Source organism: Cyrtonyx montezumae, unplaced genomic scaffold, assembly GCF_038088225.1.
Source record: "Cyrtonyx montezumae isolate F1298 unplaced genomic scaffold, pur_monq_1.0 scaffold_3, whole genome shotgun sequence".
Lineage (NCBI taxonomy): Eukaryota > Metazoa > Chordata > Aves > Galliformes > Odontophoridae > Cyrtonyx > Cyrtonyx montezumae.
This window is the reverse complement of record NW_027072034.1, coordinates 110179747-110206497: the sequence shown is the minus strand read 5'-3', so window position 1 is coordinate 110206497 and position 26751 is coordinate 110179747. Positions and strand designations below refer to the sequence as shown.

Genomic DNA, 26751 nt, shown 5'->3' with positions numbered 1-26751 from the left:
CTTTGGATTGTTCTCTCCCCTAGCTGTAGCTTCTTAAATTTAGTTCTGCGAATGAACACCATCCGTTCTAACAAACATTACACCTGCTGAGGGCCAAAGTGGCTTCCAGATTTTGCTAGTTTCAAAGTAGCCAAGACTTCAGTTTCTCATGAGCAGGAAAACAAAGAGAAGACGAACAAGGAAATAAAGCATTTTCTTAAAGGTATTTATAGTAAAGTACATGCCACTGTTAGATTTCTCAATCTGTAACTGACAAAAAGTAGCCTGACATAACTCTAAGAAGAAATGCAAAACCAAACTAAAACATAGGAAGAATAGAGATATACCGTATCTTATCAAGTAAGGCTAGGAAATCTTAAATATTCTCTGTTGCAGGAAGACGAGCCTCAAGGTTCTGAATAGCATGAGGCAAAAACATTACCCTCTATCTCTTGACTTTAACAATTCAGAACCATGGTGTCTGATCACTGTCAACATCTGGAAGCAAATACTCTATAGGTGATAGGTCTATCCAGCCGCAGGGAGACAGCAATTTCTCAGTTCAAGATTTCCTTAGCTCTTTAACCAAAAATGACCAATGTAAGAAGGTCAGTTCACCCTTACTATGGTCTGATAATCAGTAGTGGAAAGAACAAGATTGCTTGGCAGGTAGGTCCATCTGCAGAGCAGTCTAATCAAAAACTCAAAACAAGGAAGATTAAGACATATTCCATCTAAAGCAGACCCATTTATATAATGCGCTTTTCATGATCTCAGAAACAAGAACTCCACTGAAGTACACAGAAGTGCTTTTTATTTTTTATTTTCTGGCTTTGAGGAGTACAGATTCTACTGCTCTGTAAACCACCTGGATAATGCTGTCATACCATTTTTAGTCTAGGGTGAAATCAAGCTTCAAGGAAAGCACAAAGATCAAGAAAGTCATTTCAGTTTGATGAAAGCTTTCTCTTTTAAATAAAAAAAAAAAAACTTTCTCATTTCAAATTCTCCCAAAGCATCTGGTACAACAAGATCTTTGAGAAACCTCACATACATTTTACGCTTTCTTTGAGATTGACTACGGGGCTGTTCTCCAAAAGCAGCCATGAACCACATATATTTATTCGTAAAAGGAACAGTAGATTTAACACAGCAAGAGAAACACTTCAAATTCTTTGCCAATTCTGGGAGGCAAAGAAGAATCAGAGGTATATGAAAAAATCTGTAATAAGCTTCCATGGAAGCAAGGTGAGTTTGTATGAGAAGAACAAACGGGACAAGTTACTTCTGCCACTACTGCACTACTGCAGTTTACAGCCTTGGACAAAAATGCATTACATATACATGAGTAACTCATTCCAGGCTCATAATCCCTTTGTATGTCATAAGATACTGTCTTCCTTCTTCCTAGACCCAATTACCAAATGATTGTGCCCCCATTTACCTCCTCTCTCCTGCCAGCAAATACCTACGTGGTTTGCATATCTGCTTTTTCAGGACACACACACTGATGAACTGCAAGTCAGCTGAAAGAAAAGGAAAATGCACTTGCAAAGTGAGGAAGATGTATGGAAAGAACATATGCAACAAGCATAGGAAATCAGCTGTCAGGGCCAGAAGGCAGTCCTCAGGCAGCAGGGCAGCAGAGAGCTTAGTACAACACAGCCTTTCTACTGCCCGAGGAAGGCTTGTGGCAGGTACACCTCTTGATATCCTGACTGCCAACTCTGCACTGTGTAACCCCCCCTAAATGAGAGAGAGAAAAAGAGAGAGAGAGAGAGAGAGAGAGAGAAGGACACAGCTTCCAGAGAATGCAGCACTACAGTTTGCCAGAGTAGAATAAAAAGGTTAAGGAAAAAATATGGACAGGAACTTCAACAACAACAAATTCCACATCAAAGAAAAAAAACAAAAACAAAAAAAACCACAGACCCATTCAATTATTTATCTTTATTTTTATTATAGAAGCATAGGAGAAAGATGGATTACTTTTACCAATGTAATGAAGAAGCGCCCAGCACTCAGTTATAACATTTATTACTGTGTTTGCATAAGATAGAACATAAGATACACACAAATAGTGTGCATCTTTTAATGGTCCATTGCCCCTGACATAACAGTGGTGAGCACTGAAAGGACACACACTGCATCTCACACACAAAGACTAAGCAGTATTCTCTACAGCCTTAAATAGGAAGAACTAGAAAAATTAACATCATATGAGAAAACTCTTGCTGCTCAGATTCACCAAGTCAGAACAAGATGGCAGACAACGGATTAAGGATGATGAAGATTCAAAAGCAATACCTGAAGCTAGAATTTGAGACCCTACCATGAATTCAAGAGCCATTTTAAAGTTTCTGACCGAAAAAGACAGATCTGGAGCAAAAAGGAGGTTTTGTAAGACTGGAATAAAGCAAGAGGATAATCTGAAGTTACCCAAAGGTATGGCACTCTGGGACTGCGGGGGAGGGAAAGCACAGGTAGAACCTTAACAAACCACAGAAAAAGCTGTAAGTAACAAACAACCATCTCTGCAAAGCAAGTAGAGAGAAAAGAGGTAACCAAAAGAGGACACAGACAGGAAACAAGGTGGAATGACACTTAAGAGCAGCACAGCTCTTAAACACAGCTGATAGTGACAAATGTGGCTGACAGAGAAGGGAAAATGAAGAACTGGATTTGAACTTTAGCTCAGAAGAGATCACAGTAAACACTGATCACAATTGCAGTAAAGCACAATCGAAGCCAAAGTGGAGGAGGACAAGCACACCAGACAACTCACTCAAAGAATTTTGAGATGAAAAAAGGGAAAGGAAATGAAGAGGTAGTCAGAAAAGCAAGAGAGGCCACAGGCATTTTGTACACTTCTTTTAAAAATGTGAAACACTTGTGTCTACAGGTCACTATAAGGAGAAAAAACCCTCAAAGCTGAATGAGTGATTAAAGAAAAAGGTAAGAGAGAAAGGCCAGCAGGTTCAAGAGAGATAAGGGGATATTACTGTACAATGCCATAAGGGCAAATGAAAGGGTTAAGAAGAGGAGCACAAAATTCCACTTGTGACAAGGAGATGATCCTAACAGTCAGACAAAAGTGATGAAGAGCAGGCCAAAACATACTCGCTCAGAAAATCACCAAGATCCCATACACAGAAGGAACAATATGTGAAACAACATGTAACAACACTGTTAACAATGGGATACTCTTGCCAAGCCAGATTAGATTTGTCAGTACAGCCATGATGTTCTATTGGCCATAAACCCTTTGGAGGTACATTAACATAAAAAGCACCACCGAAGAACTCCTCCTTAACAGTTCAAGAATTTGAGAAGGTGCCTGCTGTTGGGAAAACAAGAATCATAAATGGGAGGACACACCCTGAGAACAGGAAAAAGGCAAAAATATGCTAGAGAGATCCAAATTGAAAATACTGGTGAACTGCAAGACACCTGGAAGGCTAGTTACATTGATGCTGGAGATCCCGAAAGAAACCTTGCAATTATCAGAGAAGAAATTCAGCACACAAACACTACTTGGTGAAAAGCAAATGAAATTAACTGACTTTATTTAATGAGAAGCTAGAAGCAGGAATGCAGGGCAAATCAAGTTAGGGCAAAGCAGCATGTAATTACTGTCAAAGAACAGAGAGTGAAAAGGCAGAACAAACCAGGAAACAAACTTGTAGAGGAGAGCTCAGGAGGAGACAATGAGCTGCATGTAAGAACACAGAAAGAAAATAAAGAAGACAAAAAACAACCTAGATCCCAACACAGCTAAGGAAAAAAAAAAAAGATATGAAGGCAATGGAAAAAAAGTAGTCTAGCATCTCATGCATGGCCTGGCCCAGGACAGAAAGCATAAAGCAAGAGGTTAGCATAAATAAAGGGATGTGGCATATTGGTAATGGCAAGGAAAGTCAAATTAGATATGGTTCTAAAGTGTCAGCTTCAGTCTCAGATAATCAATTATGAATGCCTCCATCCACAACCAGGTGACAGTGAATAAAGCTCTCTTTGTCCCTGCTTTGATTCTACATTTCTTCTCATTCATTGTGTACTTGCACTCTGGAGAATGTCAGTTATCAGTATGATTGTGCTATAATTCGTACAGAACTCATCAATCGTCAAGCCACCCAAGTTCCACTCAATTTACAAGACCTCTATGTCATTCCATTTTATCGACCTTAATTTGCAGGGACTGCAAATTCTCCGAAAACTGAGTAGTACGTATTACAGACAGAATAAATAATTTGGGTTTGAAGGGACCTCTGCAGACATGTGGTTTAAACTCCTGCCCAAAGAAGGGCCAGCTCTGAAGCTACCTTCAACTTCACAGGTAGAGTGGACTGCTTTAGGACCTTGGGGTTACATAAATGCGGCTGGACAAGAACAGACAGACTACAACTTCTGTTGCTCCCCCTCCACCCCCGATCTCATATTTGACCATTCTCAGCTCGATACTGAACTGGAATTTCCATTGCTGCAACCTGTGTCTACTGTAATTTGTCACTGCACAACTCCAAGAGCAGTCCTGGACAGTATTAACATCTAATAGGACAGATAAATTAAAAAAAAATTGGTGTAGTCACGAGAAAACTTTTGGGCATCTGGAACTTTTAGTAGGCAACACACATGCAGGCTTTTCAGGCCCGAAAATTCTGTCTGATCAGGTAGGTGTGGCAGAGATCTAAATAAGGCCGTCTGAAGGGCATCACTAGAGATTTATGTACAGATGAGAGATGATTGTTTAAGATACGAGAGAAGAACATGAAGAACATTTCAAATGGTATGCTTAATGCAAACAAGCAAACAAAAAACAAATAAACATAGTAAGTTTCAGTACTCACCATCTCTTTTGCAATCTCCACAGCTTCCTGCAGCCCATAGAGCCTGCCACAGACCAGGTAGATCCCATTGGCCCAGAGAATACAACCCTCATGGACCCAAAATTCATTGCTGTCAAGAGGTAGTTCAGGAATTTGTAACTCCAGCTCAGTGCCACCTTCTGAAGTGGGCATAGAGGGCTTTGAGTCCAAAGGAGTCTTTTCACCACCAATGCCACCTTCAGTGGTTGCTTTTTTACAAGAAGCTCCCCTTGAAAGTGACCGAGAGGCTCCGCTACAGTCCTCAGAGCGGTGCCGCCTCTTAAAGCGGGGATGAGCAGCTAGGCTTCTTTGTTCCTTCTGTTGTTGCTGTTCTTCCTCCTCTTCTGTGTCTGTCTTGGAACCATTAGAAGCACTTTTGTGCCGTACCTTGACCTTGCTCTGCATTTCTGTGGCCCTCTTTGGAGGTGGGTTTTTGGGCAAGGTGGCTGCGTAATCCTGGGGGTAGAAAGGACCAAAGAGGTCACCCATGTTACGATAGCTGGCCCATTTGCCACACAGGCAGCAAACCAGATGCCCCAAGACAGAAGACTCTGTTACTACAGGGCCCTGCAGCATGAAAGTTGAGGTGGGCAGCACTTTGCTCTCCACATTGCTAGGAGGGGGTGTTGAAGACCTTTGTCCTTTCCGACCCCTCACCAATTTGTTCTGCTCCTCTTCCTCTGCATTAATGATTGTGCACACAGCTCCTAATTCACACTTGTTAACCACGTGAATGTAAGGGAAAAAGGACTTATTCTTGGAGTCAGTTTTATCCACGGCCTGGGTAGCATATTTGAGCTTGATCTCTGGTTCTTGAGGCTCCACAATTGGAGCAGCCCGTCTAGGCTTCCGCTTCCGTGGCTGTGCTGCAGGTTTTCGCCTCTCCCTCCTTTGCCTCTTAGGTTTTGGTTCACCACCAGCGACCCCTTCTGAAGACTGAGAAGGTACAGGTGGAGGTGGCGGGGGCGGTGGCAGTTGCTGCTGCTGCTGTTGTTGCTTCTTTTGCTTGTTTACACTCCCAATTGGTCTCCCCTTTTTCTTTCCAGAAGGAAAATATCCTTTTGGAGGGAAGCCATCTGGCTTGGGTGAGATGTTTGTCACATCTCCATCTTTTTCCTCAGACTTTGGGTTTGGTTCAGAAGTAAACACAGTGGAAGGGGAAATTGTTTTCGAGTCTGGAAAGGCCAGAGTTCCAGCTCCACTTACGGATCCATCAGACCTCCCCTGACCACCTGACTTCTGAGGAGGTGGTGCTGCACTGGATCCCATCCCTTCTTTACTCACACTGGCAGTTTCAGGGGCGTCTTTCTTGGTTTTATCATCCTCATTGCCTTGCCACTCTTCTGAGGACCGCGGAAGAGTTATTTCACTAGTCGTGTCCTGGCTTGCTGACCCCACTTGATCTGACATCATCTCTCCCTTTCTCTTCTCAGCCTCTGGCCCGTGCCCAGCCACACTTCCCCCCTCAGGTCCACTCTTAAGAGACAGAATGTCATCAAGAGTGACAGTATCCGCACCGGTTTCAGCACTGTTGGTGGAAACACTTCTCCGAATATTGGGAGATGTAATTTTTTGTACAATTGCTTCCAGTTTTAATCCTCGCCCCTTTCTTGGGGGCAATATTTTGGTCTTAGCCGGGCTTGTGAGGGAAACAGCGGGACAATTCCTACCATCAGGACTTGGCAGATCCTTGAAGGAATCTCCCTTTGCAACTGGCTTGCCAACATCTTGGCTTTGAGATGAATGGGCATAGGAGTTGTACGTTTTATCAGCTCCTTCTTTTGCTGAAGTAGTCATTCGCCCCTTATCGTCACTGCCACTGCTCTTCATATCCTGTGGCTGTCTTTTGGTGGGGATAGGAGAGATGAAAGAACGTACTCTCCTCCTCATAATTAAGGGATTTTGAGGAGACTGGTCTTCGTGGCCCGGGAGCCTGAGCATGGCGTTGCTAGGCTTGGGCAAATCCGTAGATTCCTCTCGTCTGTGCCCATCGCTTTCTTGGGGGCAAAATCTCTTTTGGTTGGCTGCTCCAAGAGGGCCACTGCTTTTGGCAGGTGAAGTCTGCCGAGAGAGGTCCCAACCAGATTCATGTGACTGCAGCTTCTGGTTACCGTGTTTTAGGTCAGTGCACTTGCCCTGAGCACTGTCGGTTCCCATAAGGCAGCGCCCAGAATCCTGGCTTCCAGTATCGTGGTAAGAGCTACCCTGAAGGTACATCATTCCATCCTTGTCATTTTTCAAGGGACTCCTTACTCTGTCCAGAAACTGCTGTTGTCTTGGGCTCTTCCTGGCTCCTTCCTGTCTGTGCTGAGCTGCAGCAATCACACCCTGAGCAGCGCTGCTTGCCCAATCTTTGTATTCTTCTTGCTGTTGCTGGTATAGCTGTCTCTTGTAATGATACTGGGAATTTAAGCTCTGGTTGGGGTCACCAAAAGGATGAGGTCTGGCATTTGCATGATATGCTGCAGCTAAAGATGAGCCTTCTGAGTTCTGAGGGTAGCCAGCATGCAAGGAACCCCTGTTAACTCTTTCAGATAGCGTCATGTGTGGGTTCATGTGATGCAGATCTGCTCCTGGGCCTCTGCTTCTGCCCGGTGACATTTTCAGCTTATCAGCAAGATCCTGAAATTGAGAAGGTGATTTACCCCTGCTGCTTCCAGTTCTGCCAGGTGCTCGTCTCAGCTGTGTTGATCTGCTCTCCTGCTGGGGAATGTAGTCTGGAGCAGAATCGGAGACTGCAGCTCCAGGGCTAGCATTGCCTCGGAAAGACTCATGCTTGATGCCAGCAGAATGACAATGGTCTCCTGTCTTTTTATTATTAAGACTAACTGAACTCTTTGACTGTTCAAACTCTTCTTCTTTTATTTGCCCACTGTGAGCTTTCATCTTTGTTTCCATGGATACTAAACCACCAGGGAGTATTACTGACTGGCTTAAGCCAGGGGCAAGACGTTCACTCCTTCCACTTCTGCCCTCAGGACCCATGTGCCCCATTGGGTGAGGACCAGGATCTCTGACAAGTTGCCTTAATGGAGATATGTCACAGATCACTGATCTCCTCTCTGAGAGTGCTCCCCCTTCATGAGAAGAAGACTGAGACTCCATCTCAAACTTTCTAGCAATAGGGTAATCAGCTAAATTTATCTGCTTCATGTCAGGGGCTGCGCTGCTAGACTTCCTATCCCAGGGACCCCAGTGAGGGCCTTCCAGGAGAGACCCCATACTTTTATTTAAGAGGCCTCTATTTGTCAGTTCATTGGCTTGACTAATTAAGATATTGGGCCTCATGGCTCCCTCCAAACTCCCAGCCATCCCAGAATGTTCCTGTGCATTCCTAGAATACCTTCTGTCTGGATGATGGTGGTAACCCTGTAAGACCTCCTGTAGGAGGCTAGGAAACTTCTCATTCCGGCCTTTGCGCTCACTGTGTCCTGGAAAATCTCCTTTTTCTTGACCAGAAGGATACTGTGGAAAGCCACCAATATTTCTCTGTATGCCAGCTGCTATATTATCTTTGTAACTGTATCTTAAACTACCAGGAGATTTAGAAGGTTCTGTTCTCACAGGAAAATTTGACCCAACAACCGCGTGGCTGGGCTGGCTGTTCCCCTCTCCATTATGGTTAGTGTTATCTCCACTTTTGCTCCCCTTAGTACCTCCTTGAGCTTCTGGCTGTGGTCCTGCATGCCCTGCTTCCTTCACTCCACTAGGTGTCTGAGTGGCCGTGGAAACATCATCTTGTGCAGGTTTCTCTTGTCCACCTGACTTCTCTACTCTACCTGTCATAGCTTCCCGGGAGACAATCACTCCGACTGCCTTCTCATTCACTTTTGGGGCATTTTCCACGGCCACCACAGCTTCCTTCCCATCAGGGGAGGCCACATCTTCCCTAGCTGCAGGGCTGGTGGTGAGTTTTGAGGGCTCATTCTGAGAGCCTTGTGCTGGTGAGGAGTTGGATCTCTCTAAGTTACCCCCCTTGTAGGTAGTGTCTGAGCTTGTGCTCTGGCCACTCAGCTGTCTCACCCTTTCCCCATGATCCTCTGAACTACTGGAACAGCCACCATCGAGGGACTCTGCCAGGGGGGACTTGAGCTGCTCCTCTGCCTGGGAAGAGCCTTCTGAGTTTGTGCAGCTGTCAGCCTTCTTTGAAGAGGATGACCTTTTGGAACTTTTTTTCTGAGGTGCCAAGGCATCTGAAAGTAACATGTGCTGGACTGTGTTGGGCAGATTGGCCACTTGAGAACTTAGGGCACTCAGGCTACTTAGCCCTGGATCTGTGAGCCTTTTTTCCTGCAGTCCTTCCAGCCCAAACCCCTTGAATCCCCCTGCATGAGCATTGGGACTTGGCATCATAGATGGTGTAGGACTAAGCTGAGGCATCATCTGCAGGATTCGGTTTCTAGAACCCATGGACATGTTGCCTTGCCCACACTGGAGATTTTCTCCACCTGGCATGAGAGGAGAAGGGGTGGAGCTGCAGCTTGGAGACTGAACCACAGATGCAGCAGGAGATGGATTAGAGATTGGACTGAAGTTTTGGTGAAACTGCATCGGTGACCTTACAGGAACTTCAGTCTGGCTGTACTGTCCCACTTGACTTTGAAGAGAGAGCTTGGAGGCAGCATTGGAATACTGCATTACATGCTGAGGTGGGTGCTGTTGCTGCTGCCCCTGCTGCCCACTTTGGGGCAGCTTAGACTGCTCAAAGCTTTTCATCGGTTGAGTCTGAAAGCTGTAGTTTGACTGGGACCCATATCCCTGTGTATTGGAACCCACGGCATGGCCTTCATACTGTGACCCAGAATTCACGCTGTAGCTTCCATCATAATTCTGTCCTGACTGGCCAAAACGCTGCGGGGAGGGGAAAGAGGAGGACGAGGACGACGAAGGTGGCTGATAGTGTTGGCTGTACTGACCCACTCGTAACTGGTACCCAGAAGCAGAGGAAGGCAGGGTGGATGGACGCTGCATTGGCTGCAAGTGCGAGGTGCTAGAAGCAGACTGGCTGGAAGCCTGGGGTAAAGGCTGATGAGACTGATAGATCTGCTGTCTCAGCTGTTGTACCTGCTGCTGCTGGCTAGAAGCCTGCTGCTGATACTGAGCACTCCCTGGAGAGAAAGGACCAGTATAATCCTGCTGATAGTGGGATACACCCCCAAGGGTCGAATGCTGTGTTTGAAATTGGCCCACGTGTCCCTCACTCCCATACTGACTCCCAAAGCTACTCCCTTGAGGGGGCCCATAGCTCTGTACCGGTCCAGAAGGCCTGCGCTGAGGTGGCTGCTGCCCTCCTGACGCCACTGGATCTTTGTTGGTAGCCATATAGTAAAACTCTCCTGCTTCTTTTCTGAAACCTTGGTAGCTCTGATGGCCAGAGCTCTCACCAGGCATCGCTGTAGAGGCTCCTGCTGCTCCGCGACGTCCACTGCCAGTACCTCCTCCGAAGCTCTGGAACATCTGGGCCTGCTGGCGCGGGCTGAACTCCTCCAGTCGGGATGATCCGTGCACTTCCTGCGAGTAGCTCTGCTGGTTTCCGTGGTAACTACTTTGCTCCCGAAAGGACTGCATGCTGTTCAGCAGCAGAGCGACAGCTCGAAAGCCCTCCTAGAGGGGGGACAAAAAGAAAGGAAGAGGTATAGCGTCTGCGTGTCCCATTCACATCAATAGCACCGCTCTATTTTGCTGTCTTAACAGCAATTAAAACTGAGTACGTCTCCTACGCTAATTTCTCTCTCTCCACTTACACCTTTCAGTCATTCTAGGTAGCAAAAGCCACTGCTTTCCAAGAAAATAAGAAAACAAGTCTGTAGCCTACTACCAGCTGGAATATATTTTCAGCCTAAGTATTTTCTGCAGTCAGTTACTAACCGGGTCTATTTATGTGAAAAACAAGCTTCCCGCAGCATTTCGTTAAGCAGAGGAGAGCAATCCTATCCCTCCAGCTACACTGCTAACACAACATATAAAAGAAGGTTTCACTGCATGAACCGTGCAACTGACTCAAATCACCTCTGGATCTACACTAGAGGAACAACTTCCAAAGGGCCACCTTTCATTACGAGACCCCAACCAGAACAGTCAACGTACAACCGAACAAAGCTCACACAAGGTATTCCAGTGAAAAGGCAAACGTGAATCTGTGAAAGATCAGGCACCAGCATGCTCAAAGACATCTGCTCCATAGTGCGTTCCTAACTGCTCCAGAGATACTTAAAGGAGAAAACCAATACAAGAAGGTAACAAACTGTACTTTCCCCCCAGTTTTGAATACCACGTGCCTTACCCAGATCTATATAATCACCTCCAAAGCAAATGAACTTCAGGAATGGCCTCCTACGTGCTTAGATTTATTATTCAGTATGAGGAATCACATTTCATCCTTAAGGACTGGACTGCAGCAGCAATATTGTACAGGAACTCTGGGTAGGCTCTCAGTAAAAGCTTGATGCACCACTACACCCATCAAGAAAGTAACAAACAGCCCTATGTATATACACTGTTTGTTGGATGTCATGTTTTTTTTTAATTTACCAAGAAAAAAAAATACAAATAAAGACCGCAGAAAGATGAAAAAAGCATGTTGTTTCTGGAAAACCTTACTGCTTTCCCTTCCAGCAAACAAACTGGTTAAAACCACACGGACAGCCTGCTTTCTTCTAACGTTACGACAAGGTTCATGCTTTTCCAAGAAACAGAACTCTTCACACCTCAGATGTGAGACTTCCTGGAATATTTGCCTTAATTATGTCTTCTCATATAGTCATGTTATGTACTTGTCACATTCAATTGAACCTGCTCAGACTTCAAGCCCTTAAGCTTTGTTTGGTCAAGTACAAGACTACCAAAAAGTCCCAAGAAAAGAGACATACAAACAAGAAGACGCAGACTACGTGTGATATCACACACTTTTCCCACCTACCTCTCCACCTTCTGAGTCTTCCAGAAAGACAGTCTGGTGGTATTTGGGTTTCTACTCTTCCCTACAATCCCTTTCCACTAACTCAGGAAGGCAGAGGACCTGCTAACTCGATAAAGCATGAATGGTTTTCTTTTTTCATCTTAGCTGGTTTTTGTTCTGATTGTGCAGTTAATCTTGACAAATAAAATGTTTTGGTCAGATTAACTTAGCCCGTGCCCTAAGTAAACACTCCGTCCTCAGTTCTTCAGCACAGCACATCTTTTAGATATCTCACAAGCTGCTTGAATAACACATTCAACAGGATAGCAGGAAGAAAAAAAAAAGCATTCCATTAATAACAGGAATAAAAACAGGCAGTGCCTCACTCCATTACATCACTGATAACTTAATACCTATAGCACACTTCCTGTCATTAATTTACTATAAATACAGCACTATTACAATTACTATTGTAATAATGTTTCTTTAAGGTAACAGCACTATTAAGTGCACAGATCTAACTGCTGAGTACTCAGAAAAACCAAGGAGAATTACACAGGCAAGCTCTGTTAATAGAATGCATTTAGACAGATGAGGAAGCCTACAAAGCTTAAACGGATCCACAGGAAAAGAAAAAAATGACATTTTTATTCGATAAAAATTTTACCAGAAGCACTTAAAGCAAACAGTTTAGAATCGCAGAATCATGAAGGTTGGAAAAGACCACTGCAATCATCCAGTCCAACCATCGACCCATCCCCACTATGTCCTCAGTGCCACATCCACATGGCTCTTGAACATGTGTAGGGATGGTGACTCCACCACCTCCCTGAGCACCCTGTGCCACTGTAGCACTGCCCTTGCTAAGAAGTTCTTCCAAAATCCAACCTGAACCTCCCTGGCACAGCTTAAGGACATCACCTCTCACCCTACTGCTGTTACCTGGGAGCAGCTGCCAATCCCCACTTCATCACAACTTCCTTTCAGGTCTTTGTAGAGAGCAATAAGGTCTCTTCTGACATTCCTCCAGACTGAACAGCCCTTGGTTGTTGACTTGTGCTCCAGACCCTCTGCAGCTCCACCGCCCTTCTCTGGACACACTCCAGGGTCTCAATGTCCTTCCTTCATGAGAGAACCAATACTGAAGTCAGTGCTCAAGGTGTGGCCTCCACCAGTACATTATCTCTGACATGCAGGAACTTGAAAGAGTGGCACACCAGCTGCTGAGCAGAGACTACAAGAGTCATAGAGGGCTCCAGAATAGTGGCAGACTGTTCTAATTCCTCAATACCAAGGGGAAAAGTCCCACCTACAAAAAAGTGTACCACTAATGGCCACAAATTACACGCACTTCCAGCATTTACCAGCACACAACAAAAACATCTAAGGCCAACTCCTGTCATTCACAAGGAAGGGAAGGTCCTGGTACAGCTCTCACTACACCACTGCCCTGTGTATGGTCACTGAAAGGGCACCCAGCTCTGCATTGCCTCTCAAGCAGCCACAGCCTGTAGCTTTGTATCCACCTAAGCATATCCATCCAGATTGCAGACTGCATTCACTAGACTAAACCGTTCACTGCTCCAATGCTCTTCTTTCTTCCCAAATGCTCCAATAACCAACATCTGTCTTCAACACAGGTAGGAACAAGGAAGCGAACTACAAGCTCTCACAGGTGGCGAAACAGCCTCACTTTTGAGATCACTGCCCATGACTCAAAGAGAAGCAGCAGGTCTTCTTATCCATCTCACAATTATTCACACAACGCCTGAAATTATCAGGTAGTTTTTCAACCTACCTTCTCCATGTGAAATGATTTCTAAGTACATCTTAAATGCACCTACAATGCAGACCTTGCTTCTTGTTTAGTTATACAAAACAGTAGTGGCCAGCAGCACATAGATCTCTTTCAACGGTTCCTGCATGAAAATGCAACTGTCCAACCACCGCTGATTAACAGGGCTCCTCAGTCCTCCCACATAGATTACTGTGTGAAATGATTTTCTGCAACATACTGTGCTACGTTTTTAAAATCCATATGAATCTCTGAACTTTTTTGTCTCAATTATCAAAGACAAATATAGATTTTCCCCATGCAGTGCCAATGCCAGTGTAGTTGTGCAGCACTACAACCAACCAGCTCACACAATGAGCTGAATGGCAAAATTCTGTGGGGATATGCTTAATCCTTAACAGTAAGCCAATAAAAGAGCAAACCAAATCAGCACCACTTCATCCTGTAGGAGATGAAGTCTTTCTGCTTTGCTAAATTTGCTTCAGATTTCAGTTGACTACTGCAACTCATCCATGCAGAGAAGTCTCAAGGCAGCAGTTAAATGCAATGCATTTCTGTTGATGTGTCCAAGCCCTCTCACTTCCTAGCACGCTGACCAGCAAAGAAAATGTCATCACAGACACGTGACAAACATCAAGACAGTGCATTCCATTGTCCAAACACATACACAAACAACTGCTGTTTTTTTAATTATTATTATTTTTAATTGGCTATCCAGGCTTCTGATAAAAACATATTTACTAAATGCTGTGTGAGACATTTGCATCTCAGTCATGTCTAGTCCCTACCTGCACAAAACAAAAGCCAACATTTTTCTCCTTCCTTTCTCCATCACAATGTTGCAGAGCACGCACAACTCCAAATCTCCATCATTTGAGAACTTCAGTGTGAGTAACTCCGTTGCATGATTTGTACCTAAAGAACCCTAAGATCAGAATTAACACTAAAACAAAGTAAAAAAACAACAACAACAAAAAACAACTAGTCAAGACAAAGTTACCAAGCCTCAGTTCTGCAGGTGGTCAGCTGCAACTTGCATATCCGAGCAGTGGCAGGGAACAAACTGATCTTGCTCCAGTCTGGGGGAAAATATTACCTCGTGTGCTGCTTTTAAGAAGAAAAAGCAGTTTTAGTTTTCTCCTTAGGTATAATATGCAAGTAAGCCAGACAGCCAGCACTATAAGAGGTCTCCAGCTTGTCCAAGCAGTAGTATTCACATCTCACCAGTGCTCATCAGCCTAAAATGCAAGGCAGATTTCCTTTGGAGCTTTCTATAAAGCTGTTTCAGATTCCATTCCAGCTAGAAGTTACTTTCTGCATACTAGAAATACTCCAAGTCATCTAAGATGCAAGAAACTCATATATTGTCTCATTCCACTCCATTCTTCCAGAGTAAACAGCAGTCACACTGGGCTCTCACCAAGACATAATTTACTCTATCAAACAAACTTCTTCGTGCCATTCAAACAGTACACAATTTTCATACAATGCCACAACATAGCAAAGCAGATACTTCATCTGCTCCAAGTCATCTCAGCATTTCTGTAAACCAGAACATTAGATTAATGAAAACAATTTTACACATCTTAAATACACACGTGTAATTATTATATGTGCATAAGTTCCTACTACTAACATATATATTAATAACATCTTGCAAACCAGTGCTAATACAGGCACAGACCTAAAAACTCAACGTTGTCCCTCCTGCCCACTGAAAAAGTGTTGTTATGGTTTTATAATTTCTGTTGTATTACTGATATTCCACATCATAACATCATGTGGTGTATTGGGAGTTAAATTGTACAGCTCTTTTTTAATTTTTTAAACAGAAAGTCAGTAGATATGCATTAAATCCAAACAACGTAGCAAATGTTTCTCACAGAATGAGTGACAAACAGCTGAGCACAGCAGAAGGAGCACAGCGAGCTCTGTCAGTCTTGAGAGGAATGCTCTGGGGATCACTGTGCTAGGTAAGATCTAGAGTCAATTCTTATCTCATATTTTTCCCTGAGTGGCCACACACAAATGTGCTAAGTCTGAGTCATCGCATCTCCCAGTCTCATAGGGAAGAACAGACACAGGAGAACCCGAAGAATTCAACTGCTATAATAAAGGACACCAAAGAAACAAAGAAAGTAGATCAGATTTCTGCACGTGGCTATTATTTGACTGTGGACTTCTTTTTTCCCAGATTTTTTATTTTTATGTTGGTAGCACCAAGTTGAAACATCTAAACAGTTTTTTTTTCTTTTACATCTGCAAGTTTTCCTTACCCCGTCATTACGTGACCAGAAGTAAAACTCCATCTCCAGTTCAGCTCTGCACCTTGATGGAAGCATACTGTTACATTTGTATTCCTAAACATGATGAAAGCCGCAGCTTGACAAGAACAAAACTTTGTTGGAAGGTGGTAGATAAATTGTGGCACTGTGGAAGCACGTATGTTGAGGAATGTAACTAATGATCAAGGTTTAACAGAATTTCACCTGGTTTTAGATATCTGAATTTGCTATTACGTTACTGTAGGAATAGGAGGTGTTCAGAGCACGTTCGCTGACAATACTGAACTGGGAGGGACCGCTGACTCTCGTGAGGGTAGAGAGGCTTTGCAGAGTGTTCTTGACAAATCAGAGCTGAGCCATCACCAATCCGATGAAGCTGAACAAGAACAAGTGCCAGATTCTGCACCAACTTATACATGCAGGCTGGTAAATGAGAGGCCAGAGAGCAGACTCCAAGCTGAAAGGGATCTGGTGGTCCCAGTCAACAGCAAGTTGAACATGTGTCAGCAGTGAGCTCAGGAAGCTAGGAAGGCCAAATGTATCCCCATGTGCATCAGACATGGCACAGCTGGTCAGGTGAGTTCTGCTGGAGTGGCCTCATCTTGAGTAGTGTGTGTGGTTTTGGTCACCATAGCGCTAAAAGGGGCATAAAACTGTCAGGGAGGACTACAAAGACGGGGAAGGGGTTGGAGGGCAAGAAGAGTGGCTGAGTGCCTGTGGTTTGCTCAGTGCAGAGCAGAGGGGAGGCCTGATGGCAGCTGCAGCTCTCACAGGGAGCAGAGGGGCAGCGCTGAGCTCTGCTCTGTGACAGTGACAGGGCCCGAGGGAACGGCATGGAGCTGTGTCAGGGGAGGGGCAGCTGGGGGTTAGGGACAGGGTCTGCACCACAGGGCTGTGGGCACGGCCCAGAGCTGCTGGGGTTCAAGGAGCATCTGGACAATGCTCTCAAGACATAGGGTTTGATTTTTGGGTGGTGCTGTGAGAAGCCAGGAGTTAGACCCAGTGGTCCTTATCCAATTCTGGATATTCTACGATTATTGGTGTTCTGTCTCAATTGACAGTACAGATGCACTTAAATAGCTTCAGGAAGTCCACCAAGAGACTGCAGAAAGCTATCCAGCTGAACTTATAACAGCCAGCAGTAGTAGTAAGAACATATTCAAGATCAATTGTGTTTTATGTTGAACATCAGAACAACTTCAGCTTGTCAAGTAGCGTCAGCCCTCTCTGCACCAGATGAGGAGGCCCATCCTCCCACTCGGAGGTCAGTCAAGCCATAAAGCCACACCACGGAACTGTTAGGGTGAGAAACACTTCCGCAAGTGGAAAAAGCCCTTTCTGAACTAGCACATCCATTCACTGTATTGTCACACAAACATCTGTACCAGCAAAACGGACACAGCAGGAACTGCGTAAGTGCCATGGCTACTGAAGAGCACTTGAAATCAGAAGTTCATATTTAAAAGGCTCTTCATTTTTACACAGTCAAACCTCACCCAATGTTCAAAATGAAAATACCGAAGACTCAGTTCATTTCTTTTTGCCAGGCCTTGTATCAGCTGATCACACAATCCTGCTCCAAAGCAACAGCGCTCCCAAATGCTTGGGCAATTCATTATTTGCCTTGCACTGAAAATTCACCTCCATCCACACTTCCAATGCCTCCACAGCCGAACATCACACCAGCTTCCACAATACAGCAACATCAGAGCAACCATTTCAAGGACAGCTCTCCATTTGCTCTTCATTCCTTCAAACACAAGAGAGAGGACGTTTAGCAAAGGCATGACAACTGCCACCTCACCTCCACCTTTCACTTAAAAATACTGAGAAAAGGAGAAGTGGATTATTAATTGCAAGAGGGAAGCAGAAAAGACTGAACAGGGATGCCCGGCAGAACCTTTATCTGCCCAAGCTCCCCATTTCATTGCAGAAGCAAAACCAGTATCACAAATCAATAACTAACTCAAAACAATACAGCAGGTTAAAAAACAAACAACAACAACAAAAAACAACAAAACCCCACTAGCACTTTAACTTCTACAAATTGTTCATACCAAATAGTAGCCTCTGCCTCTAAGGTCTTAAATGCATTATCTCTTCAAATTATGGCAAGTTGCTAAGATGGATGCTTAGGTCGTACATTAAATATTAACACAGCAAGATATTTCCCCCCCCCCCCTACTATTCAAAGAACTCTACACAATCAAACCTTTTTATTCTGACTTACAATGCCTGCTGCAACGAGCCTGTAACTAAGACTCCTGGGAACTCCAAGGCAAATGAAGTAAATTAACACAAAATCTCTATCAGTTACGTGCAGGTTTATCACAATGCAGGTTACGCGCAGTATACAAGAATTAAAGCCACAAATGAGGATAAATCCATTGTTGAGGATCACACAATCTAGCTATGTTACATGCAAAAACATGAACATCGGGTAGAGATATACAGACTACTTAAATCAGTCACCATCCAACTGCACTAAGGCTGTACTCAAATTATTTCTTCCATGCTTTTTACCAATAATCTTTACTCTTTTAAGATAACATAAGAAATTTAGCTATGCACCGAAACTTTCAAGCTTCACTAGCCAGTTAGTCTTCCTCCCAAATTGGTACTTTATCCTTACTCTGAAACAACCAAGTTTTCAGAGTAATTTGGCTGTGCACGGCTTGCAAATACCCCTGCTGTGGAAGGCCTGAGACAAACACATAGGCAAATTCATGTGATTCCTCCTGACAGAACATTAGGAGAAAAATAAGGTTTTTCATCCAACATAGTAAAGAAGCAGCAGAAGTTCCCTGAGAAAAATCAAGTGTTTTTAAGACTTTCACAATGAAAAACAACCAACTTGTCTTCCCCTGTCTTCTTCTACTTATATCAACACTTGGCTCATTCCTCCAGCCCCCCAGGTTCCACACTACCTCCCTTCATGCTGAAGCCAAAAGTTGAAGCAGATCCAGTAGCACAGCATAAGTTAGCTCCTAAAAAGCGACTAACAGGCAGAAATTAAGACTGCACCCTCTATTACAGGGAGACAGGTAAAACAGTCTGTATCAGTACAGAATAACTTCATGCATTTATGTGATTCAACAAAAAGACAACTTCAGGGTTCACTCTGCTTAAGTCTCCTGCCTTTCCATCCTTGTAACTCTCTCATACCCACCAGGCAGATGACCAAGGGGAGGCAGAACACTGTTATGTGTTGGAGGAAACAGGAATTAAAAAATAAAAATAAAAGAACCTAAGGAATTCTATCACTAATCCTTATCCTAAAGCACTTAACTTGGTTTGCTCTCACCAGCTTCCCAACAGAGCCAATGAAAGCCTTCCAGAAGGCCTCTTTCCATGTCTATTCTACAAGTATAAGGTGATTAAAAAACTAATACCCCTCAGTCAAATGTCTGAAATTATATGGTATGAACTGAGGCCATAGTAATCAAGAAACAAGATACTGTGTCCTGCTACTTAAACTGCAGAAGATTAACCCCATATTTCTAAGCTCTGCTGCCCTAGCCAGTGCTAGGCACAGTGAATGACAACAGCAATCAGACAACTCCACATACAAAAAAAAAAAAATTCTAATGAGCATAAACACTTCACAGAAGTAAATAAGCTACAAATGCAGATCATCCCACAACTCTGGTCAAAAACTCTCTCCTCCCCAGTAGATTTCAGTATCACCACAGTGATGGGGCAGCCTCTGAAACTGCTGATGGAAACACAACGTTGAGAAGCTGAGAAAGCCTCCACTGCAAGTACTGTGGAGTCTCATACCCTACAGCATACATCTTGAACAAACTGAAGGAACTATTGAGTAAACAGCTGAAAGTGAAGTACTGAGATTAATTCAGCACTGCAGAAGACAGTGCTGAATTAATCCTCCACTTATAAATATGGTAAGTGGAGAATAACAAAGATGGTGCACTCTAAGCCTAATTTTTGTAAATGCTAAACTAAGATTTAAGTAAGAGAGGCAGCTGTAGATGGCCCACCAGTCTGAGAATCAGCCTCATTGATTCTGAAACTTGAGTTCCTGCAGTCAGTCATACCTGTACATCAGGAAGAACAATGGGGAAAACACCTGGACAACAACAAAACCCATGGAAAACTCTTGTTTCTCTCTCCATCCTGCCTCTCCTCAAGAGGAGGCTAAATACAGAAGGACAATTAACAAATTGTACATGATGGATTACATATAACCACTCCATAATGTGGATGCATTTGCAGAGGTCTCATTAATTAAGAAAAGGATCTTACTCCTTAGCTTCTTTCAGAACAGCAATATACACAAGGAACTGGTCAGAAAAAGTGTCAAGAGTAACACAGCCTAACACAGCCTTTATCCACAGAATTACAGTGTTTACAAGAAAGTTTGTTTTTCAATTCCTCCTCCTGCCTGCCTTTAGGAACTTCCTGACCCTATTTCTCACTGAGCTAAGAGATGTGCTTTTGCTGCGAGCTTGACACAGATTCACTGAAGTCAGTGCTACTTTTTCTATCAACCGCAACAGTTTTTTATTAGCCTGCAGAATATGCATGCAGTTAACCCTCTTAACTCACCCTCTTATCTTACAAGAGTGGGTATGAGCAACACACCCCCAAAAAACTCCTATACATATACCTACAACGCTGGCTTTCCACAGATTCCACCATTCAAGCATACAGCAAATTTACCTTTGCAAGACATGACAAGTCAAATTTATTTTAATTGCACAATACTAGCACAAAACAACCAACCCGTATTCAAATGAGCAGTTATCAAGAAGGAAACAGGTTTTGTCCCTGATGACCAGAATGCAAGAAGCAGAGCCAACCTAAGATGCTGAACGTGGAAGAGTATGCCACAGCCAAAGGGGAAAGATCAGGAGGTAAGACACATCATCCTGCTCCCTGCACTGCAGCAACATGACATTGACTCAAATCAGGATGGCAGATGCCGAAGGCTGCACTGTGGTGGGTCTCCCTGGTCATCCCCAAAGCCAATCCTCTGCCACAGCATGTGCCCCATCAACCGGTAACTCCTTACCAGTCAAGTCCTCTTTAAGCACTTTCACAGTAAACGAGACTGAGAAAAGCAAAGAACATTCCTCCATTAAAATGCAACGATTTTGAGGGGAGGGGTAAGGATGGCACAGCTCATTTTCCCACAAGGAACAACAGTGTCACTTCAGAGCAAGTCTCAGTGACGCTCCCAGAACCCACGTTGTTCGGTGGCACGAAGAGAAGCTGCCGCTTGCTCACTGACACCCTGCCACACAAAGGCAATCTGCTCCCACCGTCTGTAGCACTCGGCCCGGCTCACTTACCCTGCTGTCTGCTAAGTGTCTATCAAACTTCTCAAGATCTAGCTAGAAGATCATTCTTATCCATCAGTATGCACAACGCATGGGTGCGATGAAGAACATCAGAAAGGCTGATAACATGTTGTGCAAGCATGGTGGAGAACAAGAAGGGAAACCTCCCCTCTTCCACACACGTGAAGAGAGAGAAGGAAAGCAGGGACATGCCAAAGTGCACACCACGTGACAGAACAGTTTTATTCAAAGAAGAAAAAAAAAAAGAAAAACAACAAACACAGTCTAAGGGAGAAACAAAGCCAAAAAACGTGTTAATGTAATGCTGACCACACAGCACTCACTACATTGCCCAGGTTGCTAGTCAGTAACCATGTGCTGATAAAAATCACACAGGCTCTTCCAGAACTTTTACCAACGGGAAATACCACTGGACAAATCTAACAGCAACTCCAGTACCTCCAGTCACCTGACCGAAGGCATTAGCAAACTGCAGACACTGAACTGAAAGCTGATTAACAATATCTTGCTGCAGTTTGCAGTGGTTTATTCCTTTAAGATCTGGAAAGTGTGGTGGCACCTATTTTTCTTCCACTCTGTAAGCTTTAGATATGTTTTCCAGAGTCATTAGCGATGTTATATATGGACAAAAGCCATCTATGTGGTCAGATCTGCTGGTGCTTAACAGGGTCTGGTAACCTGGATTTAGTTCAGTTCAAAGCTATTACCAAGGCAGAGTTTATAGTACGTATCTTTTACAGGAGAAGCGATACAAACAATACTCCCAATAAACTGCTTGAAAGCTTGTAACATATCAAATCCCCATTCAACTTCCAGCTAAGCACAGAGCTCTTATCAGAACTCATCTGAGGGCTGTTTAGAACTCCAAGTTTGCATCAGATAACTGAGTTCAGTCACACCAGTGAAAACCCTCCAAAATACATCACCATGTTCTAGCAAGGAATATGCAGTTGTTACACACGCAGACATCAGCATGAACAAACACGTGCTGTGTGCTTACAAAGAAGAGGGGAAAGTTATTTTCCTTGCCTTTTTTTTTTTTTTTGTACTTGTTGCATCACAACACAGGCAAGAAGTAGCGGACTTCTCAATTAGAGACCACATCAACATCCCCAAGGGACTTCAGGGCTTTCAGAGAGAAACACTGTAACACTCATTCCAGTCTTCCAATACTAACATCACTTATAAACATTGTGGTAGAAGAAGCACAAAGAGCGCTGGGCAAATCACGTGCATATCCATCACCTGCCAGTGAATCCAGCAAGAGGATGGCTGTGCTTTCTTCTGTTGCCTTTTATCTTTCATCTTAAGGAACCAACAGATTATGGATGGGGAAGAAAAACAGGAATTTTACTGAAACATTAGTGTTTTGCTGTATCCAGCTCAAAACTGAAGTTTCACTGCTCACGTTCACAGGTGCAGCATGAACAAATTCAAGAGTCAGTAATTATTATTTTCCCCTCTTCAAAAGCAAATATTACTGACTAGAACATCCTGAACTGACCCTACCCTCCAACAAGGCTAACCAGAGTTGGCTTACCATTGCAGGTCAGCTTCAGATTTTGAGCCCCTGGTTTTGGTTTCTGGTTGATTTTTTTTAATATATTTTTTAAACTGAAAGGCAACAAATGTGAAGGCACAAAGAAGAAAATCACGTGCATTTCTGAACAACCCCCCAAAAAACAGCACATAATTGAGTGGTAAGCAATAGCAGAAAGGCTCAGCTGAAGAAATCAAGGAATGCCACTGCTGGACTCTGTGATGTTACACAGATACAGGAGCAGTACTGTGTGCAACTGCAGAACAGAATCTTCCACTTTCCTACTCAGTCAAGACTGAAGTCTAGGCAACAGCTGTAAAAGGGGAGCTAGGTCAAGGTAACAGTGCCAACTAAGGTATATGTATAGATATATATAAACAGAACCAGACATTAGGATCCCATTACCAGAACTGAAATGCAACAGTCTCTCCTACACAATATGAGAATTTTCAGCTCCACTTACATTGCATTTGTGTCCTCTATCAGCTGTACTAAATTTCCATACTAACTTTTTTCAACGTAACCCATCAACATTATTGGAAGTGGTTAAAAATACTTAAGACTATCTTCTGTTTATGTCTTATAAAGTCCAAAAGCTAAACAAGCAATTCATTTGCTTATTTACTTTTGAGATAGAGATCTCAGCAGAGTCACAAAAAACACTTCATGCTTTCCAATTCTAGTTATTCGAACAAGAAGAGTCAGTCAGCCTCAGTGCAGTCTCCACCAGCAAATAAATCAGCGTGGAAGTCAGAGGACTGCACTGACTGATGTTAGCTGGCTCTTCACAACCTTACACTGTTGTAGGTAATCCCTCCTGTCTTGGAGGCCAACTACACAATTAAGTAACAAATTCTCACACAGACAGTTACAGTTCATGCTGAAGTCTGAGGAGTTAGCACTGCCAGAAACATTCCTGGACTTAAATGTTTTAATTAAGAAGTTACCCGACCCAAATGGGGATGTGACATAGCCTGTGCCAAAAGGTAAGGTATTGCACATGCCAGCTATAAACTCCTAAATATACCCTTATCTCAAATTATAGGGAAGAAGAACAGAATAAAAATTATTCACATCTATTACATACGATGTTCTCATTCCACACAGCAACCTGCCAAGCTGGTAGAGCTGCATCAGGAATTGTGAGGTACAATTCCCACACAGGGACCCTTCTAAGAAGGATCTTATTGTCATCTGGCTGTGCTTCATGGGTGGTTTAGTCAAACATGACCTAAAAAGGAAGGGAGAAGAGGGGCATCCAGTGATCTGCTTTTTAATATAGTACTGAGAATCCAAATGGACTTCTACACGTTCCAACAATATGAAGTGGGAGATCCCAAAACCTGCACGTTTCACTCTTTTTCCTACAGACTTTATGCCTCTAGCAGTCATATCCAAACCTTTATTAAGAAGGTTTGCACCTGCACTGTCCTACGCTTTGAAATTTAATCTGAGTATCCTTTAAAATTTTAGAAAGGTTCACATCTCTCCAGTTCCTCAGCGGAAGGTTAAGGAAGTTTCTTCTGACAACAAAGAGTGCCCCTCTACAAGGAAAGCACAAACAGATTTTCAGTTTAATTTGAATAACCTACAGATCTTATTTAAGCGTTACAGGAACAGATTTACTCCTTTCATAAAAATTCACCTCTGGCCCTCTTTATGAAGCATTAATAACTGAGGAAAGGACAAAAATTTCTGACCTCCCATTAAAGACACAACGAAACTGCTCCCGGTGCTTTCATACATGGAAACATCCTTAACCTGCCCCGGGCTGCAAAGGGACATAAAAGTACGTATTTCAGCAAAAAAATGCAAGTTTCATAATTCCCAAAGCCTCTGGAATCTGATTTAGAGATCAAAGCCCAAATTGTGTCAAAACACATAATGTTCTACTCAAAAGGACACTAGCAGATTTAAAGCTAAGTAGTCTAGAGAACACCAATCTTGTAGGAAGGTCCAAAAACCTCCCCTAGACATTTAAGCATGTTAATAGAAAGCCCCAGAGCTGCCTGTTTGTCTGAGGTTATTCCCAAAACTATAACCAATTAAGAATGGACAGTGTATTTTTGATGTAAAAGGTGTTCATGCCCCCACTTCAGATGCATAACAGTTTACCTGCTGACTAGAAAATAAGAAAAGAAAGCATCATTTTAATGCAGCTGCCTGTTTATACACCAATTGAACCTAACGCAGGGAAAAAGGATTAAGAAACAGCTTCATGCAATCCAAAGGAAACAAATCTCTGTCTTGTAGGGTGGTGTATTAAAGAAATAGCCCTTTGGGTAAACAAAAACTTAAATACTTTCAAACACTGCTGCATGTAACACGTGCACTCAAACAAATGGACACCTCTTACTGAAACAAGTTCAACAAATGCACTGTATCTGAAGCCCAAAGGTTGCTGCGTGGTCATCAATCATCCATCCCCTCCTGCAGAGCAGAAAGGTTCTGTGCAGACAGCTGAAGGTGAGCAACTGCGACGTGCGCAGCTATTGATCAGAAGCACGCGACGCGTCAAGCGCTCCCAAGAATTACCCATGGAATCAACAGATGGCAACAGCTATTGCAGACATGAATAGCTTTCAAATACTAACCTAAACATAGCAAGCTCAGAAACTGATCCTCGGTTCCCTCACTGGCATCTGATTCTTCTCTCTTGTTTTCAGAGGATAAAAGGACTGGAATGGTACAGGGAACAATCTGCAGTTTAAGCAAGCTGTGTGCCCTTCAAATGGAAAGCGCAACGATGGGGCTAAGACCCAAAAAAAAAAGGACGATGGCACTGAATTCACACAGCAATAAATGCTTGTTGATTCATACACAACTGCAGCCCTATTTTCAACTTAATAACAGAGCATTGGTACCATCAGACAGCTCCGACACAGGGCTGTAACACCTCTGTTACATAACTTTCTCCCATTCCTTCCTCGAGGCAAGGAATACAGCTGCCAGCAGTGGCCCTCCCCACCATATTCACACAGGCGGTCCTTACAGCACCCCAAACGCCCCGCACACCTCTGCCAACCAACGCAAGGCTCACCCCGCTGTACGGAGGGGAGCGGCAACGAGCCTCGAGCGCAGCCACCCGCGTGCACGGCCCCGTGTGCGGGGCAGCCTCTGCCCACGTGCACTGCTGGGCCCCGCTCTTGCCGCGGGCGCTCCTTGCGACAGAGGAACAGGTGGGCAGCTCTCAGAGGGCACGGCGGCCTTCTGGACACGTGAACACGCGTTATGACTTGAAACAACAACAAAAGAGGGTGGGGGTGAAACGGGCCACGCGAGAACTGCCCCGGAGCCCCTTCCAAGCCCTCCCCCACCCAACGCCCGCCCTCCAGCTGTCAGGGGGACCCGGCTGCCCCTCGCCCCCACCCCGGCGGGCCCTGCCACCTGCCCCCCGACCAACGAGCGGGGCTGCCCCTTACCTGCGGCCCTTCCCCCCCACCCCGCCGCCGCGGAAGGCGAGCGCGGGGCGGGGGCGCTCAGCTGCGGGGTGCCGCTGAGGGCCGGGGGGGGCCCGGCGGCGGCTCGGGGCCGTCGGGCTCCATTCTCCCCTCTCACACACACAGACACACACACACACCCGCACGCACGGAAAGGGGCGCACACACAGGAAATAACACGGGGTCAGCTGACCCCCGGCAGCCAATGGCGGCGGGCGCTGGGCAGGCAGCGCGCGCCAGCGGGAACGGCGCGAGGCGGCGGGTCCCGGCCGGGCGGAGGGGAGAGGAGGGGAGGGGGAGCGGCGCGTGCGCGCGCGCTCGCGTCCGTGTGCGCGCGCGCGCGGCGGTGGGCGGGAGCGGGGGGCGCGCGGCGGAGCCGCCTCGCGCTTAAAGGGCCCGCGGCCCTCCGAGCCGGGGCCGAGCTGCGGGGAACCGGCGTGCTCTCCTCCTGTCTGCAGCCGGGGAAGCGATTGAAAATAAATATATTCCCAGCCCTCTTGAGTTTCTCCCATAACTGAAAACACAGTGCTCGGTTACTTCCAGGTTATTTCTAAGCCCATGGACAAAACGAAGCTGCGGCACGAATCGGAAACGCGCTCAGAGAAAGCGCTATGAAACGACGAGCGAG

The 26751-nt window shown here is 44.7% G+C and overlaps 2 protein-coding genes across 6 annotated transcripts in view; one reads left to right on the top strand and one right to left on the bottom strand.

The window, feature by feature from the left end:
* The window catches only part of CCDC134 (coiled-coil domain containing 134), a 166200-nt gene extending 154282 nt beyond the window's left edge, over window positions 1–11918 (top strand). Inside the window, exon 8 of the transcript XR_010622556.1 lies at window positions 11908–11918. The gene's annotated coding sequence lies outside the window, so the exon portion shown is untranslated. The remainder of the gene's footprint in view (window positions 1–11907) is intronic.
* TCF20 (transcription factor 20) overlaps window positions 1–26751 on the bottom strand; it is a 112578-nt gene that overhangs the window by 33375 nt on the left and 52452 nt on the right. For all 5 annotated transcript variants that reach the window (XM_065742802.1, XM_065742806.1, XM_065742807.1 and 2 more), the window contains one exon: window positions 4827–10448. In XM_065742802.1, the coding sequence (XP_065598874.1) occupies window positions 4827–10412 (5586 nt within the window). In that variant the 5' untranslated portion in view covers window positions 10413–10448. The remainder of the gene's footprint in view (window positions 1–4826; window positions 10449–26751) is intronic.